Source organism: Oryx dammah, unplaced genomic scaffold, assembly GCF_014754425.2.
Source record: "Oryx dammah isolate SB20612 unplaced genomic scaffold, SCBI_Odam_1.1 HiC_scaffold_10, whole genome shotgun sequence".
Lineage (NCBI taxonomy): Eukaryota > Metazoa > Chordata > Mammalia > Artiodactyla > Bovidae > Oryx > Oryx dammah.
Genome location: NW_024070194.1, coordinates 73,119,582 through 73,138,833, shown reverse-complemented (window position 1 = coordinate 73,138,833; position 19,252 = coordinate 73,119,582). Strand labels below are relative to the sequence as shown.

The following is a 19,252-nucleotide window of genomic DNA, read 5'->3' as shown; positions in this document are numbered from 1 at the left end:
AAAGCTGAAACTCCAATACTTTGGTCACCTGATGTGAAGAGTTGACTCATTGGAAAAGACTCTGATGCTGAGAGGGATTGGGGGCATGAGGAGAAGGGGACGACAGAGGATGAGATGGCTGGATGGCATCACCAACTCGATGGACATGAGTTTGGGTGAACTCTGGGAGTTTGTGATGTACAGGGAGGCCTGGCGTGCTGTGATTTATGGGTTCGCAGAGTTGGACACTACTGAGCAACTGAACTGAACTTAGCGTCAAATGATGTTTCAGTATCTGTCCTAGTTTTTATGTTATATTATCTCATTTAATCCTCACAATAACTCTCTATAGGAGGTACTATCATTATCTCACTTTATGGCTGATGAACTTGAAACCCAGGAATATTAGGTAATTTCTCCAAGAACACATACTTGGTGAATGTGTGGGTAGAGGAGCCAGTATACAGATCTAACCCTAAAGGCCCTTAAAGTCCATACTCAGAAGGCAGTGAAAATAAGGTACCAAAGAGAATATTATTCATTCAAATTTGAGTGGAGCAGATATTACTGTGCCTTAGCTTGGCCTTGAGTTATAAGTGTGAACAGAAATGGAGAAAAGCATTGCTTCCAGGACTGAGGCAGGAGGGAGGAAGCTAAAGGAAGCCTCAGAAAATAAGGAAGAGCCAAGCGTTTCCATGCATGTAGTTGGCAGCATGAGCAGAACAGGGGTGTGAAACCGAGAAGCGTGGTGGGAACCAGATATTGTCGGCCTTGAGTGTTACTCCAAAGACGTAGACTTTTCTCATTAGAGAATGGTTGTCTAGTAGTTGTGAATCAGATGCGAGCAGTGTTTTAATACTGATTTGACAGCTACATGTAAAGGGAATTGGTGTCAGAAGTGGGAAGAAAAGCAGGGCAGTCAGGAAACCAAAAAACCCAGAAAGAGAATGGCGCCGAGAGTTGGGATTTGGGTGCAATAATGTGAGTGAAGGAGAAGAAACATGGAGATAGGATAGGATTTGGCACTGGATGGATGTGAGGAACATATAAGGAGAGGAGATGATAACATAACAGTTCAGAAAAACAAATACGTCATTCAGCAGGCAGACGAAGCCTGTCTGAATGGGTCCTGTCAAAGGAGCTTATTCTAAAAGACGAGATGCAAGGGTTTAAGTAGGAATGGAGCAAGTGGTAGGGACACTTGAAAGTACATTTTCCACGTGTAGCAAACAAGCACTTTTCCTGGTGCAGGGCAAGGGTTGGATGGTGTGTCAGCCTACAATAAAATGGTGATGCCTGCATTTCTTAGGTACTTCAGGTAAGCATACACACCTTTAATAAATGAAAAAAATGTGACATTTAAAATCTGTGATTTTTATTTTTTTTTTAGAAATTGAAGTGACCAGAGTGACCATATATAACTTTTATAAGTGAAACAGATTATTATGTATATATTTTGTTATAAAATATGTAATAATTTTTAAAGGAAATGTAAACCCTAGTTGTTAAATTGTGCTCTGATGTATATACTTTCTTCCTAATTAAGCATGATAATATAAGTCAGTGGAAAGTCATGATTTAATACTCTTTTCTACTAAATGTTTTCTTTAGCTTGATTTTTTTGTTAGTCAAATTGGAGAATAGTGGTATTTCTAGCTTTCATATAAGTTTTTCTTTTTCTTATTTTTTAATAGATGATAATAATGAAGAAGAAGATGTTGATATGAAAGAAGATTCAGGTATTAATGTTTTTATTCTTAGTGGATAGACAAGGATCATTTTGTTGTTGATGTATACCTTATATCTTTCAAAGAAAGACAAAATAAGGCTAACATAATAGAAATGTACACTCAAGGTTACAAAATAAGGAAGTGGTCATTCTAACTCATAGCTAATATGTGTGTGTGTGGGTGTGTGTTAGTCTCTCAGTTATGTTCAACTATTTGCAACCCCATGGACCAAAGCCCACTCGGCTCTTCTGTCCATGGGGTTCTGCAGGCAAGAATACAAGAGTGGGTTGCCATTTCCTTCTCCAGGGGATCTTCCTGACCCAGGGTTTGAACCCAGGTCTACTGCTTTGCAGGTGGATTCTTTACCATCTGAGCCACCATGGAAGCCCCATTCATAACTAATAAATTTACTGTATTTAAACATTAAACTTGACTTCGAGCTTCCTGAGAGCTAAGGTAAAAATGGACCATGATGTCGTTACTGGAAGTGTATAACAAATCACCCCCAAAACTTAGTGGCTAAAGCATCCACATATATGCTGAAATATTCTGTGGGTCAGAAATTCACAGCAGGACTGATTTGATAATACTTGTTCACAGAATCTGAGGCTTCAACAGGAAGACTCAGCAGCTGGGGTTTAGAATCACTAGAAGATTTGTTCACTCATATATGTCTGGCTGGTGGGGTTTCATAGGTAACTCAGTGGTAAAGAATCTGCTTGCCAAGCAGGAGACCTGGGTTCAATCCCTGGGTCGGGAAGATACCTTGGAGGAGAAAATGCCATCCAGTCCAGTATTCTTGCTTGGGAAATCCCATGGACAGAGGAGTTTGACGGGCTACCGTCCATGGGGTCACAAAGAGTCGGACATGACTTAGAGATTGAACAGCAGCAGCAATGTGTCTGGCTGGTGATTGACAGGCCTGTCACCTGAGACCTTGGCTGGGGCAGTTTTCTGAAATACCTGTGCATGGCCTCCTTCTGTGTTCTGGGCTTCCTTCCAGCGGCTAGTTTCCTTTTGGTTTCTCTAGAGAGTGAGTGAGCCAGACACATTCCTATCTTAAGACTCATCCTCAAGAATCCCATAGAATTACTTCCACCATACTCTTTTCTTTGGAATGGTTCTTCACAAGCCCACTGAGCCTCAGAGGAGCAGAGAATAGACTCAGTTTCCTGATGGGAATCAGTGAGGGTCTGTATAGTAGGGAAGACCTGATAAATGGCTGAGGGAATCTTTGGGAAATGCATTTTGTACATGTGAGATATTGTTCTCATTATCAGAAAGTGGGATACATTCCTGCTCCTCAGAAAAAGACCAGTGTTTGATGAGAGAAATCTAGTGGTTAAAAACATTGGTTCTGGCCTAAGGTCAAGATGAGCTTGATAATGAATACATCAGTCAGTTGGCCTGGATTCTATCCCAACTCCTCCACTTAAAGACTTTGGATTGGAGTTTTCTCTGTTAGCCTCAGTTTACACTTCCGATGGCAATAACTCTTACCATACAGTCTTGTTTGGGGGACTGAATGAGATATCATACCTGAAATGTTCCTTGAATAGTTGGTGATCGCTTTGTTTACTCAACGTATCTGACACATATTAGAAAGTACAGGGCTCAATTCTATGGGACGAGAGCCCCATGTTTCTCACTATGGCGTCACGCTGCTCTAGATGCGAGATGGGGCCTGTTTTCAGAACTGAAATACATATCTTAGAGACCTTCATTTTGTGTGACCTCCTATTGCTGCCAGGACTCCCTACAAATCACTGACAACTTGGTTCCGAGCAGCCCCACAAACAGGGAGCTCTTTAAACTGTGTGGCAGACAGTCTTGTTGGGCAAGGTTTGGTTAAGATCATCCTTTTCCTTGTGAAGTTCAATTTCTATCCCTCACCTGACCTCCCACTGTCCTCATGGAGGAATAATATCTGTTCTTTTCAGTAGTAACAGTTCCCTGGAACAACGATCTGACGTTCTATCCACTCTTGTACCTCTGTTCTCCCCAGAGCCGTGGATTCAGGGGGCATGGTAGGCAGAGGGAGGATCTCAAAGTCAGGAGTGGAATGGAGGAGGGGGAGGAGGGACAAGACAGCAGCTCTGGGTTCCCTACCTGGAGCCCCCTTGGCAGTCTGGTTGTTGCACAACATGGGCAAATTTCTAAGGAAAGTTCTTGTCTCTGTTCATGAAAGAAAACTCAAAGTATCAGGGAGTTAACTTCTCTGGAGTACCTCTCAGCCGAGGTTGAGCAGGAGATGGTTGATCAATCCCATTGCAGGACGCATCTGAGGCATGTCCTAGACCAGCACTGCCCAGTAGAAATCTAACAGGAGCCTCAAATGGAAGCCTGATAATTCATATAATTTCAGATTTTCTTTTAGTCACCTTGAAAAAGGTAAAACTAGACAAGTGAAATTAATATTGTACATAACATATCAAAAATAGTATCATTTCTACATAAGCAATATAAAAATTGGTCAGATATTTTGGATTCTTTATTTTTCCATACTAAGTTTTTAAAATTTGCGTGTATGTCAATGTGTGGAAAAACCAATACGATATTGTAAATTAAAAAAATAAATAAGTAAAAAAATAAAATTTGTGTGTATTTCACACGCACATTTTAAATCAGACTATTCACATTTCCAGTATCATTGGCAATATGTAATATTAGACAGTGAGGTTCAATACTATCACCCAGAAGCTCCTAGTAGAAATGAATTGTCCACAGCTGAACTTTCTCATTAATACACTTATTGGTTGCCCTCCCTTTCTGGTCTTACTTCCCTGCTCCCCTCTGCTTCTGTGTGGGATAATCTCTCAAATTAATACTTGCACTCAAACGTTTGTCTCTTTGTTTTCTGAGAAAATTCAACTTAAGACAAGGACTCTGCTTCCCTTTTGTAAAACATAAAGCCCAAGACAAACTTTCAATTAAAATATCAATTACTATACTCAGGATAGCTTATTATTTAAAAGAACCATAGATTGAAAAAAGTGGTCACTTCACTTCAGTTGCTCAGTCATGCACAACTCTTTTCGATCCCATGGACTGAAGCACGCCACGCCTCCCTTGTCCATCACCAACTCCAGTAGTTTGCTCAAACTCATGTCCATTGAGTCGGTGATGCCATCCAACCATCTCACCCTCTGTCGTCCCCTTCTCCTCCTACCTTCAGTCTTTCCCAGCATCAGGGTTTTTTCAACTGAGTCAGTTCTTCACATCAGGTGGCCAAAGTATTGGAGTTTCAGCTTCAGCATCAGTCCTTCCAATGAATATTCAGGACTGATTTCCTCTAGGATGGACTGGTTGGATCTCCTTCAAGTCCAAGGGACTCTCAAAAGTCTTCTCTGACACCGCAGTTCAAAAGCATCAATTCTTTGGTGCTTAGCTTTCTTTATAGTCTCACATCCATACATGACTACTGGAAAAACCATAGCCTTGACTAGATGGACCTTTGTTAGCCAAGTAATGTCTCTGCTTTTTAATATGCTGTCTAGGTTGGTCATAACTTTTCTTCCACAGAGCAAGCGTCTTTTAATGTCGTGGCTGCAGTCACCATCTGCAGTAATTTTGGAGCCCCAAAATATAGTCTGTCACTGTTTCCACTGTTTCCCCATCTATTTCCCATGAAGTGATGGGGCCAGATGCCATGATCTTTTCTGAATGTTGAGATTTAAGCCAACTTTTTCACTGTCCTCTTTCACTTTCATCAAGAGGTTCTTAAGTTCTTCTTTGCTTTCTGCCATAAGGGTGGTGTCATCTATATATCTGAGGTTATTGATATTTCTCCTGGCAATCTTGATTCCAGCTTGTGATTGATCCAGCCCAGAGTTTCTCATGATGTACTCTGCATATAAGTTAAATAAGCAGGGTGACAATATACAGCCTTGACGTACTCCTTTTGCTATTTGGAACCAGTCCATTGTTCCATGTCCAGTTCTAACTGTTGCTTCCTGACCTGCATATAGGTTTCTCAAGAGGCAGGTCAGGTGGGCTGGTATTCCCATCTCTTGAAGAATTTTCCACAGTTTATTGTGATCCACACAGTCAAAGGCTTTGGCATAGTCAATAATTCAGAAATAGATGTTTCTCTGGAACTCTCTTGCTTTTTCGATGATCCAACAGATGTTGGCAATTTGATCTCTGGTTCCTCTGCCTTTTCTAAAACCAGCTTGAACATTTGGAAGTTCACGGTTCACGTACTGTTGAAGCCTGGCTTGGAGAATTTTGAGCATTACTTTACTAGCGTGTGAGATGAGTGCAATTGTGAGGTAGTTTGAGCATTCGTTAGCATTGTCTTTCTTTGGGATTAGAATGAAAGCTGACCTTTTCCAGTTCTGTGGCCTCTGCTGACTTTTCCAAATTTGCTGGCATATTGAGTGCAGCACTTTCACAGCATCATCTTTTACGATTTGAAATAGCTCAACTGGAATTCCATCACCTCCACTAGCTTTCTTTGTAGTGATGCTTTCTAAGGCCCACTTGACTTCTCTTTCCAGGATGTCTGGCTCTAGGTGAGTGATCATACCACACTAGATCATCACTCTGGCTGAATGATCAATCACCACGTGATTATCTGGGTCATGAAGATCTTTTTTGTATAGTTCTTCTGTGTATTCTTGCCACTTCTTCTTAATATCTACTGCTTCTGTTATGTCCATACCATTTGTGTCCTTTATTGAGCCCATCTTTGCATGTAAAATTCCCTTGGTATCTCTAATTTTCTTGAAGAGAACTCTATCTTTCCCATTCTATTCCTTTCCTCTATTTCTTTGCAATGATCCCTGAGAAGGGCTTTCTTATCTCTCCTTGCTATTCTTTGGAACTCTGCATATAAGTGGGTATGTCTTTCCTTTTCTCCTTTGCTTTTCTCTTTTCTTCTTTTCACAGCTATTTGGAAGGCCTCCTCAGAGAGCCATTTTGCCTTTTTGCATTTCTTTTTCTTGGATATGGTCTTGATTCCTGTCTCCTATACAATGTCATGAACCTCTGTCCATAGTTTATCAGCTGCTCTGTCTATCAGATCTAATCCCTTGAATCTACTTGTCACTTCCACTGTATAATCACAGGGGATTTGATTTAGGTCATACCTGAATGATCTAGTGGTTTTCCCTACTTTCTTCAATTTAATTCTGAATTTGGCAATGAGAGTTCATGATCTGAGCCACAGTCAGCTCCCGGTCTTGTTTTTGCTAACTGTATAGAGTTTCTCCATCTTTGGCTGCAAAAAATATAATCAATCTGATATTTGTATTGACATCTGGTGATGTCCATGTGTAGAGTCTTTTCTTGTGTTTTTGGAAAAGGGTGTTTGCTGTGACCAGTCCGTTCTCTTGGCAAAATTCTATTAGCCTCTGCCCTGCTTCATTTTGTACTCCCAGGTCAAATTTGCCTGTTATTCCAGGTGTTACTTGACTTCCTACTTTTGCATTCCATTCCCCTATAATGAAAAGGACATCTTTTTTAGGTATTAGTTCTAGACGGTCTTGTAGGTCTTCATAGAACCGTTCAACTTTAGCTTCTTCAGCTTCACTGGTCAGGGCATAGACTTGGATTACCATGATATGGTGGTTTGCCTTGGAAATGAACAGAGATCATTCTGTCATTTTTGAGATTGCATCTAAGTACTGCATTTCAGACTCTTTTGTTTACTATGAGGGCTACCCTATATCTTCTAAGGGATTCTTATCCACAGTATTCGATATAATGGTCATCTGAGTTAAAGTTACCCATTCCAGTCCATTTTAGTTTGCTGATTCCTAAAATGTCAATGTACACTCTTCCAATTTGCCTTGATTCATGGACCTAACAGTCCAGGTTCCTATGCAATATTGCTCTTTATAGCATCAGACTTTGCTTCTATCACCAGTCACGGCTACACCTGGGTGTTATTTTTGCTTTGGCTCTGTGTCTTTATTCTTTCTGGAGTTATTTCCCCACTGATCTCCAGTAGCATATTGGGCACCTACTGACCTGGGAAGTTCATCTTTCAGTGTCCTATCTTTTTGCCTTTTCATACTGTTCACCCTGTCTTAAATTCCATGAATTCAGCATTAATGCATGCACTTCACATGGAATATCCTTGGATGTCCTTGGACTATCCTTCATCCATGGAGGGCACTGCCCTTTCAGCCAGATAGTTTAAGGCCCTTATCTTGCTAAGGATCATTTGCCCAAAGTGACGTAAGTACACATTTCTAGCCAAAGGGCCTGACTTCTTAATAAGGTGCTACTTGTTATCTGAACCACAGAGTGAGTTCAAGGAAATCATTAACGCTAACTCAGAACCCATAAGGTTGGAATTAGCACTTGGGGTTTAGGGGCCTTAAGTGAATCATCATTTCTGATATTAGTCCCGCCAAGTTTCCTGGGATTTATCTCTAGCAGCTGGATGCAGCCATTGATGTCACACTCAGTGGCCCAAGGACACTTAGTCACTCAGGCAGAATGGTCTTAGGAAGCTGCTCTCTGTTCCTATTATCTGAGTGCCGAAATCATGAGGGATTTTGTGCAAGATGGGCTCATGAAGGGCCAGCTGGCCTTGCCAAATATTTGTGAGCAGGCTTACTTCTGTTCAGTCTCATGCTCCGGTGTGCTGGTGTCTGAGAGGAGTCTGATCGAGCCTCCTAAGACCAGTAAATGCTAGCCTTCCCTGAGCCCTGCATCGCCTCTTCTTCTCATACAAGAAGTAGTGCTGGAAGGATTTTTAAGAATGCAGTTGCCACTAGTGAAGGCCTGTTTGTGTGAATCAACCAGTCAACAAATGCTAGTAAATGGTAGTAAACAATAAAATGAATATCAAAAACCACTGAAGTGCCAGGAAACGTACTCTCTGGTTGCGGGGAGGGGGGCAATTTGGAGAGTTTGCAGATTTCTTTGGTATAAATGGTATTGTTCAAACTGCCAAACATTAGCCAATGAATGTAGGGGTGGAGGAGAGAGAGGTCTAACCAGCTAGTGCAGGCTGGCTCAGCTCAGATCAGTCCCATCATCCCTTTGCTGAGCAGGATTTTAATTGAATTGTTCCTTGTGCTGATTGCTCAACATACATGAACTCACTTAGGATATCCAACAGCTCAAAGAGATGGGGACTGTTATTATCCAATGCTCAAGGGGAATAATATCAGATGGTGTCAGATAGAGTAATCCTAAGAGAGGCTCTGCCCCTCTTCGAGGTGATAGAAACAGACTGACTTAAATGCCTAGGATCCTGTTTAAGTCATTTAATCCTAACATAGTAAATATTTCCCCATGTCCTTCCACTTCCAAGACCATGCACTCTTGAAATGGACCCCAACCTGAGCCCAGGGACAGAAAATCAGCAGCCACCTCTGACAGGTCCGCCACCCAAGAGCCAGAGCCCAGTCGAGTTCCTTGGGGACAAAGCCATGCTATGGCAACACCCGAGAGGTCCAGCCTCTGCTGCAAACAGAGGCAACAGAGACAAGCTGACACCGTGTTAAGGAGAAGCGAGGGGTGCTGTTGGGGAAGGTCCTCTAGCTTTCCCAGGCTGAGGGAGAGGGGAAACGAGAGCACAGAGGCCACTTGTAGCAGTGACTTTCAGTCGAGTATCTCCATGGGTGTTGTGAAATACTATGTCATAGACTAGAGGTCCCCAACCCCTGGGCCATGGACCAGTACCAGCCTGTGGCCTGTTAGGAACTGAGCCTCACAGCAGAAGGTAAGTAGCTGGGGAAGGAGACAAGCTTCCTCTACGCTCCCCATTGCACACATTACGCCTGAACCATACACCCCCCAAGTCTGTGGGAAAATTGTCTTCCATGGAACCAGTTCCCGGCCCCCAGAAGGCTGGGGACCCCTGTCATAGATGGCTGCTCATAACTAACATGCATCTATGCCCACTGATCACCCCAGAAGTGCCCTACAGCTTCTTCAAAACGGAAGCACTAGTGCTTTTACAGTTTATAAATAGCTCAAAATGTGGACACAGAGATGTCTTTTTAAATCTCACACATTCCCCAAGAACTCCCATTTAGGTGGGTAATCGTGAATTCACAATTTAATTCTCAACTCACTTTCTGGAAATGCTGGTTTGGAGCTGAACTCCCAGCACTGGAAAGTCTCCTCTTGGTCCCAGTTGCACGTAATGCATTTTGGCACAAGGGAGGGTGAGAGGCTTCTCCCAGGGATTTTGCAAGTGGTACTCTGCTCATTTTATGAATCCTTTTGAACCCAGCATCTGTGCTCAGTGAGCTGTTTCAAGCATCTCATTTCTGTTTTTGCTGAACCCGTTCTGAAAGGTCAATATCCATCCACACCTGATGACAGAAATTTGGGGGAGTTGGTAGTGTAGTCATTGGCAACATTTTTCACCCTGGTCATGGTAATGACCTTGGATGTGACTGCCTTGCAACCACAGAAAGCCTAACCTAGTGCCCAAACCCCTTTATAGTCCATAATGCCAAAGTTTTTAATAGCACATCTATCAAATGCATTTTTCTGTTCTGTTCTTTTTATAATAAATGGGAAAAGAAAAATGAGTCACCATAACTCTATTGTATAGAGTCCTGGCATAGGTAATAGTTGCTAAGAGAGTGAGAATTAGGCCCAAACCCCATTATATCTCGGTCTCAAAGAAAGGCCTGGGTAACAGGGATATAAAAAAAGAATTTGAAATGAAATTTTCAAGGCACTGCTGGACACCAGTGGCACAAGAGAGGATTACGAAAGACAAATGCCCTTTCTCATGGAACCTACCATCTCAAGGTGGAGGGTGGTATAGGAGGGAGACATATAATAAAGAAATAAACAAGGAGCAAGATAATTTCAGTTACACCAGGTGATGTGTCTGTGACAGATTTTCCTTGCAACCCTTCAGATTAAGTAGTCAGGAATAGCCTTCCTTGGGAGTTGAATGTGACTCTATGTTAAAAGATGGAAATGGGGTAGGCATATGAATGTGTGTGTCAGAAAAAAGGAAGAACAGCAGGTGTAAAGGTCCTGAGGCAAGAACCAGCCTAGAAATGATAGAAGGGAGCTAATAAGTCTGAAGCCAAAGATGAGTGGGAGACGGGGCTAGTGCGGAAGGTGGAACCCAAGTGACTTGTTCTCCTGGCCCATGACACTGGATTTGGATCTTATTCTAAGAGCAGTGGTTTCTAAACAAGCAAACAGGGTGATCTGGTGAGATGGGAGAGAGATTCAAAAGGGAGGGGATATATGTATACCTATGGCTGATTCATGTTGAGGTTTGACAGAAAACAACAAAATTCTGTAAAGCAAGTATCCTTCAATTAAAAAAATAAATAAAGTTTTTTTAAAAAAGAAAATAAAAAGAAGATAACTCTGGCTGCTATGTGCAGAATAGATTATAGGAAGATGAGAAAGCTAGGAGTTAGAATTCAAAAGGCTATCATAGTAACCCAGGTAAAAGATGCTGCTGGTTTGGACTAGGGTGGTGGTTGCAGAGAATGAGCACAGTAGATGAACATAGGATATATCTTGGAGCAGAGATAATAGGACTCATTATGATGGAATTGCTTTACTGGAGAAGAAATTGAAGAAAACTATTAAGGATAATATCGCAGTTTGGGGTTTAAATTCCTAGGTAAATAAGTCACACTCTTCCTTGAGAGGTGTAATACTGTGGAGAGAACAGATTTGCAGACATCAAGTATACTGTTCCAGCTGCGTTGTTTGAAATGCCTAATGGGATTATTTATATAAGGGAGCAGAGTAAAGGGGAATCACGAGGGTTGGGAAGAGTGGAGTACAGGTACTTCCCAGCCCTGAAAAGGCGACAGGGCGGTGGTAGTTTCAGGACCTAGAAGATAGAGAGGGCCATGAGGAGAGGGTCATTTGGTAGGAACTGTGACCTTAGATTTAGGAAGATAATTAGTCCTTGAAGACTACCAGCAGCCTAGGAAATAAATGCCCTGGGTTCCCCATTGGCTGAGTATAATAGGAAGCCAGAGAGATGGGGACTTCACTGGTGCCGTCCATAGAGACCAGTGTCCCAAAGCCAGAGGGAGGAAGGGTGGAAAGCGGATCTGGAGGGGCCAATGGACGAAATCCAAAATAAGATGCCATGTGAACAATTGAAAACATAAGCTTTGAGAAATAAAGAGGCCAGAGCTGCAGATATAATGTTTAACAAAGTATCCCATATCCAAATGGGATGAATTTGAAAGAGTTTTCCTAAAACTGTCTTTAGAATTTGTCACCAGCCTCCTTGGCAGAAGGAGCACAGAGAAAAGTGGGAAGCACAGGAATTAAATCAGGGGCATATGGAAATTGAATCTGGATTGCTAAAGAAATCTGTTAAATAGAAGGAGGATAATTTCATGCCCCATCCCATTCCCCCCAAATGAGATGAATTTACAGTTCATCTAGCCATACTTTGATGGCTAAAATGAAACTGCAGAATGATAACTGTCAGTTAATCCATGAAGTTTTAAATCAAACTCTCCTAGAGAATAATCATAATAATTGGGAGTTGCCTAATGGAGAATTTTTTATTTAAAAAACACCCTTATGGTTTCACATTCGTGTGAATCATTAATGATGGCAACAAAATGGTTATGCCTAAGCTCTAAGTCTTCAAGTCCATGTTCATTGGAGAAGCCCAGATTTTTTGCCAGAATTTAGCTCAGCCATAATGTCAGGTGAACCTACAATTAAGCTTCACTCTATGTGTGGATTTAGTAAAAAAAAAAATGTATTTTTAAACATGATAATTTTGAATCCCTAGTGGGAGATTTTTAAATAAAAATGTACTAAATCTATGTGCTTCCAGAGGGGTTAGAGCCAAAAGACCACTCTCCACCCCACAAGAAGAGCAAAGCAAAGAAGCCAGAAGGCTCCAAAGACTCCAGCGAGGGTAAGTCCAGTTGTTTGTCTCTTTAAAAAAAAAATACACCATGAAAAGAAATTTCTGTTTAATTTGTAAATTATGTGTAAGCTCTCATATTCAGGTATTTCTAAGTGTTCAAGAATCGCTGGGAAATTCTTTATCCTTTATCCTTTCTCCCCTGAATGTGAGAGTGAAATAGCAGATTCAGGTTTAAATCATTTTAAGGTAAAGATCAAAAGTAAAAAATCATTTTCTCAGTGTAATGTATTTTCCATTCCTGCCAAGTGTGGATACTGCTTACCACTTAGGTGTTCTGAAATCACATAAGGGGGAAGGTCCAGATCTCCACTTGAAGAGTTGTAAGGTAGCCGTTGTCTTATTGCGATCTTTTTTTTTTTTTTTTCTTATGAATACATTTGGATCCAGAACAAAACCTCAGGAATGAGTGATAGAAACCTTTCCTGTCTTCATGTTCTCTTTTCCTTTCTGGAAACCAATGTATCTTCACATTTATTCATTGAGTGGGTATGCCCAATGAGGCTGTTATATGAAGAAATGATCCATAGTAACTCAGGGTGCAAAGTGAGGAAGTAACAGTACAAATAGTGTGTATAAAGTGCCTAGCACAGGTCCGCTTTCCAATAGTGGTGGCTATTCTAGTAAACATCACAAGCAGGACCATGATATGGTACACAGCATCCTAATTCATTGAAAGGTCATGGAAAGCTTAGAATCATTCAAAGAATACTTAGAACCAAGGAGAAGGCCAGCATCTCTAACTGGCAGGAGGTGGATAAGCTTTGTTGATATCTGATTGGGAGAGTAGCCAGGGCTCCACCTCCTACTGGAATTAGGTCATTCTCTGGATAATCTCTTAAAACCATGATTGGGAGATGGATTAGAAGCAGAACAGCAGTCTCCTTTCCCTGGAGAGGCTCCCCCTCACTGAAAGGTTCCTGTCACAGGTGTGACCCAGGTCAGAGGTGGTTTTCCAGAGCCTGGGGGTCCACTTGGGAGCATACACTGCAACAGTCACCTTGATGAACAGGGGAGTTCTTCTGAGTTATTCCTGCAAATATGTGAAAACTTGTTTACTTGCTAAATAATTTGCTTTGTTTAGGAGCAGCATCTCATAATCCTAATATGACTAAATAATATATCTTCGCCTCACCCAAATATATCATCCTAGAACCTGCTCTGAGTCACAAAAGTGCCATCCCTGTGGATTTGTTACCAGGACCATTCGGTCTATAGCATCCTGGTGAAATGTACATGCTAGTCCTTCTACAGAGATGTGGGAATTGTACGTTTGTTCCTAAAATGCCTGCAGAAATACAAAAGCTGCTGGGAAAGAAGTGAGGGAGGGAGCAGAGTCTGACGTGCTAGTGGTAGGTGGCTGCATGATGGGGGCATCGTTACTCGGCAGTGCTTCTATTTTGACAAAAGGAACCATGTCCCCAATTCAGGTGTTACACTGTTGCCTGTGCCTCACTTCCTGCCATGATTCAGAAGGTCCCAGTTATTCTCTCCTGCTGCATATGCAAAGGGACTGGGTAGAACGGGTATGTGGGTCACGACCCTTCTCTGCAATCTTCCTGCTTTAGAATTATCAATCATTTTCCAACTTGGTCATCTCTCTAATTTTTTTTTTCTATTAACGTGTGTTGATTTTATTGAGTTCAGAAAATTACCTGGTTATACTCAGACCAAATAGATGATTGCATCGACGTGTTGAACCTTCAGAATCATTTGTACACATATGCATTCATTATCATGTGGAATTCCTTAATCTACATGCAGAAAAATGCTTTCAGTGATTTTTTTTTTTCTCAAAAATACTATCATTATTCCTGTTGTTTTTCAGTCGCTCAGTCTTGTCCTCTCTTTGTGACCCCATGGACTGCAGCATGCCAGGCTTCCCTGTCCTTCACTATCTCCTGGAGTTTGCTCCAACTCATGACCATTGAGTCGATGATGCTATCCAACCATCTTATTCTCTGTCACTCCCTTCTCCTCCTGCCCTTCTCCTGAGATAAATTATTTGAGATTTCTTTGCATAACCATCCTAGTGATCTCTTGCACAATGGAATAGGTCAGGAATGTTCCTCAAACTTGCTCCCTTTGGCTCCTCTCTTTGTGGCATGTGCTCCTGGTATTTTCTCTTAGAGGTCACTCAGCTTTCCTCCCCATCGCTTGACCTCCTCTCACTTCTCTCCTGCCTTTGGGCTCCCTGCTCTGCTTCCAGCCCTAACAGGTACTACTAATCACCTTGGCTCACCTCATAGTATAAAGACAGGGGCATGCAGAGTGGAGTTAGAATACAAATTCACCTGGATTTTCTAGTGTATAAAACCATAATAACGGTATTTTGATCCAGAAGAAGACTCTTGAGCACATATGGTCACATCTTCTCTCTCTACAAAACTGTTTTTAAAATAGACTGCAAATGGTTCTTTATCTTGCCCAAGACCATGCAGTTTGTTAATGTCAGAATCTTTTTTTTTCTTTCTGGAAGCAGCACAGTGTCTCTAGTCTTTTTCCCTTTCCCTCTTCTGGAAATTAGAACTCACTTTGTTGAAGGAAGAAATGTTGCCATCATTACAGCTTTGAGTGACTGAATATTATAAATATTTAAGTATTTAACTTTAAATATTTAACTAAATATTAAACATCAAATTTTAAAAATCAAACATTTTCTAAAATTATTTGCATGTTTTATACTGTGGACTTTTGGATATAGAGTTTTATTTTCATTATTCTGAGTGAAATATCATGGACCATAGTATACTTTGATTTGACCCACTGCAATGCAATGCCAATAACAAAATGATTAGTGATTTCAAACCACTAATTGGCATCTGATATAAATGGTAATGCTATCCATAAACCAGCACATCATAGGCATAATTATTTGAAAAAAAAAACAAAACCCTGGTTAATACCCATTCCATCAGTTCTAACTCCCAATAATTTAGGCCAGTTTCATTTCTTACATAATGTTTAATTGAGAGAATATCAATACAAAAAACTTAGCACTTTCAATAAAACATGCTTTTCTCAACTCTTTCCTCTGTCTTTCACAAGCAGATTCTCTAGTGAAAATCTCTCAGGGTTTGTTTATCTGAAAGATATTATTTTGCATTTTTAAGATGATTTTGCTGGGTAAAAATTCAAGGTTGATGGTGATTTTCTTGCAATGTTTTAGAGATATTTTCCCATAATCTTATCAATTCTGTAGTTGTTAAGAATTCGTTTCAGTCTAATTATAGTATATTTTAAGGTTATTTGTCTTTTCTTTCCAGCTGTCTTGACAATCTATTCTTTAGCTTTAGTGTTCCTCAGTTTCATTGTGATGTGCCTCATTGTGGGCTTCTCTTTATTCTTATGATTTGCTGAGCTTCTTGGACATGAAAATGGACATCGTTCATTAGTTCTGAAAATTTTTCACCTATTATCTCACCAAATGTTAGATCTCCACTACCTTCTATTCTTTCTTTGTCTTCATGACTCTTAACCTACATTGAATTTTTTTTCCTGTGTCACTATCTCTCCTTGATAGTTTGCCTCCAAGTTTCTCATCCAACTTTGTAATTTCTATTCAACTTTCTATAATCTGGTGTTTAACTGTTTGCTGAGTTTCTCATTTCAGTTATTATGGTTTTCCTTCTTACAAGTTTTATTTGGTTCCTTTTTAAATATACCTGGTCAATCTTTATTTAACACAGAAAGTATCTTTTAAGATAATCTGTATCTGAAATTTCAATGTCTCCACTCTATATGTCAAATTCTACAGTATATGTTTTCTGTAGCCTCATGCCTGCGGTTATTTCCTTGTTTATTTTGTCTTTTTTATTGACATGTTCATTGGATTTTTTTGTGGGAATTTTTTGAAATTGAAATAAAAGTTTATTTATTTACATTTTGTGTTCTGCGATGCCTGAAGATACTGCCAATTTAGGAATCCTTAAACTACATATTTGGCTTAAAGTTTTCTTTTTTGTTTTGTTTGCTATTTGTCTTTAAGCCCATGTCAGTGCACGCATAAAGTTAGGAAATCTCAACAGAGACTTCTTTCTTCCTTTTTTCTTCTCCAACCACTGCTAAAACTGAGACAGGGAAATTTCCCACTGTTTTCATAACAAAGCACTCTCTTCCATGTCTTTCACTTCATATGTGTGGTCCATTCAAACCCAGGTCTGGCTGCCTGTTGTTGTGGTCCAGTTGCTAAGACCTGTCTGACTCTTTGCAACCCCATGGACTGCACCAGGCTTGTCTGTCCTCCAGTTTTTCCTGGAGTTTGCTCAAATTCATGTCCATTGAGTCAATGATGCTATCTAATCATGGCATCCTTTGCCACCCCTTTTTCCTTCTGCCTTCAATCTTTCCCAGCATCAGAGTCTTTTTCTTTGCATTAGTTAGTTAAAGCTTTGCATTAGGTGGTTGAAGCTTCAGCTTCAGCATTCGTCCTTCCAATGAATATTCAGAACTAATTTCCTTTAGGATGGACTGGTTGGATCCCCTTGCAGTCCAAGGGACTCTCAAGAGTCTTCTCCAACACCATAGTTCGAAAGCATCAGTTTTTCAGTGCTCAGCCTTCTTTATGGTCCAGCTCTCACATCCTTACATGACTATTGGAAAAACCATAGTTTGGAGTATACCGACTTTTGTCAGCAAAGTGATATCTCTGCTTTTTAATATGCTGTCTAGGTTTGTCATAGCTTTCCTTCCAAGTAGCAATCATCTTTTAATTTCATGGGTGCAGTCACCATCCACAGTGATTTTGGACCCCATGAAAATATTAATGAAATCTGTCACTGCTTCCATTTCTAGTTCTGGCCCAAGTTTCTCAGTGAGTATTTCTGTGACCACTAACATCATCTGGGAACTTGATAGAAGTACAGATTCTCAGGCCCCACCCAGACCTACTGAATCAGAAACTCTGAGGTAGGATCCTGTAATTCATGTTTTTGAGAGCCTTCTTGGTATTCCAGTGCATGCTCAATTCTGAGAACCACGGTTCTAGGGTCCAGACCTAAGATTGGTAGATCCCTCAAAGCAAACAATAATTCCGGTGCTTGCTTACAAATCTTGATTCAATATTGTTCATCATTTCTGGCTTCTTAAAAGTTCATTATAAAAGAACAAGCTCAGCCATGTATTCCAAGAATCAGATGGATAAATAGGGCAATAAATAGATAAGAAGATGATAGATAGGTAAGTAGGTAGATAGATGATACATGAATAGTAGATAGTATATGCATGCAAATATTTATATAAAATACATATCTACATAGCTATGCATATATTCATATGTGTGTGCTCTGTGCTCAGTTGTTCAGTCATGTCTGACTCTTTGCGACACTATGGGCTGTAATCCACCAGACTCCTCTGTCCATGGGATTCTCCAGTCAACAACACTGGAGTAGGTTGCCATTTCCTCCTCCAGGGGATCTTCCTGACTGAGGGATTGAACCTGTGTCTCCTTGGTCTCCTGCATTGACAGGCAGATTCTTTACCACTGAGCCACCTGGGAAGCCCCAAGTATGTCCATACATATCCACAGATACAATACGGTCTGGAAAGATAAATGTATATATCTCAAAGTGACCTCAGGAATCAGTTGGAGGAGTGGAGAAGGGGGAGGGGCAAACTTTGGAGAGTTTAATATTCAGCTTTCTAAATGTATGTGTAATTGAAATACATATGACTATATATGTATACATGTAAATAGAAAGGTTTACTTAGTCTTTATTAAAAAGGCATTTTCATTAAAAACAAAAGAGACTTTAGGCTTCTAAAATTCAGTAGAAAGCTTAGAGTAGTAATTTTCTCCATACATTCATCTCCAGAGCCTTCAGTGATTTTTGGAACTGAAGGTGATTTTTCCATCATATTTTTACAGAAAGCACTAGCACTATGACTCTTGCTGCACAATTGCCTCAACATAGGGTATTCAGCAAGCCTGCATGTGAGGCCTATCCTTCAGAAGCCCGAGCCCTGGCAATGCTAAATCAAGCAGCCTGATACTGTACTTTAAAATATTAATGATCTCTTTTGTCAGATGAAGTTAGATGTGGAAATATTTTGGAAACTAGGAAGTACTCCACAAGTTTTGAAGGATCTAATGTTGCTTTTAGAAGTATTATTATTATTGTTTTTACTAAAATAAATTTTTTCTGAATATATGAACCATGGGTGAAATGCACTTTATATTTCCCGAGAGAGAGCATTTTCTCTCTGCCCTCTAATTTTCTCTGCATATGAAAATATCACGTGACAAACTGTTTTGTGAGTGGCTGGACAGAACAAACATTCTCTGGATGTTTGTTTCAGGATGCCACGAAGCACTTCATGCATTATATTCATAAGCATGATCTTTAATTTAATTTTTTTGACAAGTGCACTGAAGGGTAAAATCAGGCAGTCATAATTTTGACTTTGCCATCATTCAAATGAGCTCAATGATTGACCATATTCTAAAACTAAAATAAGAAAGAAAAAAGCAGGAATGAGGAAAAGCAACTTTCTCATGAAGGAAAGCTTTGTTTTTTTTATCCTCTAGGCCTTAAAATACTACAAATTAAAGCAAAATGTGAATTTCCATGGTAAAATTCAGAATAGAAGAAAAGCCTGTGTCACCACCTTGCTTTAATTATACTGTGTGTTCTCCTTAATTTCAGGGCTGCTCTGAGCTATCTCCCTGCCACAGGTTAGGAGAAGGACCCAAGGG

The 19,252-nt window shown here is 40.4% G+C and overlaps 1 protein-coding gene across 2 annotated transcripts in view; it reads left to right on the top strand.

Moving 5' to 3' along the window:
• MACROD2 (mono-ADP ribosylhydrolase 2) overlaps window positions 1-19,252 on the top strand; it is a 2,300,803-nt gene that overhangs the window by 2,091,383 nt on the left and 190,168 nt on the right. For both annotated transcript variants that reach the window (XM_040248281.1, XM_040248280.1), the window contains exons 10-11: window positions 1,674-1,718; window positions 12,466-12,549. In XM_040248281.1, coding sequence (XP_040104215.1) covers window positions 1,674-1,718; window positions 12,466-12,549 — 129 coding nt within the window. The remainder of the gene's footprint in view (window positions 1-1,673; window positions 1,719-12,465; window positions 12,550-19,252) is intronic.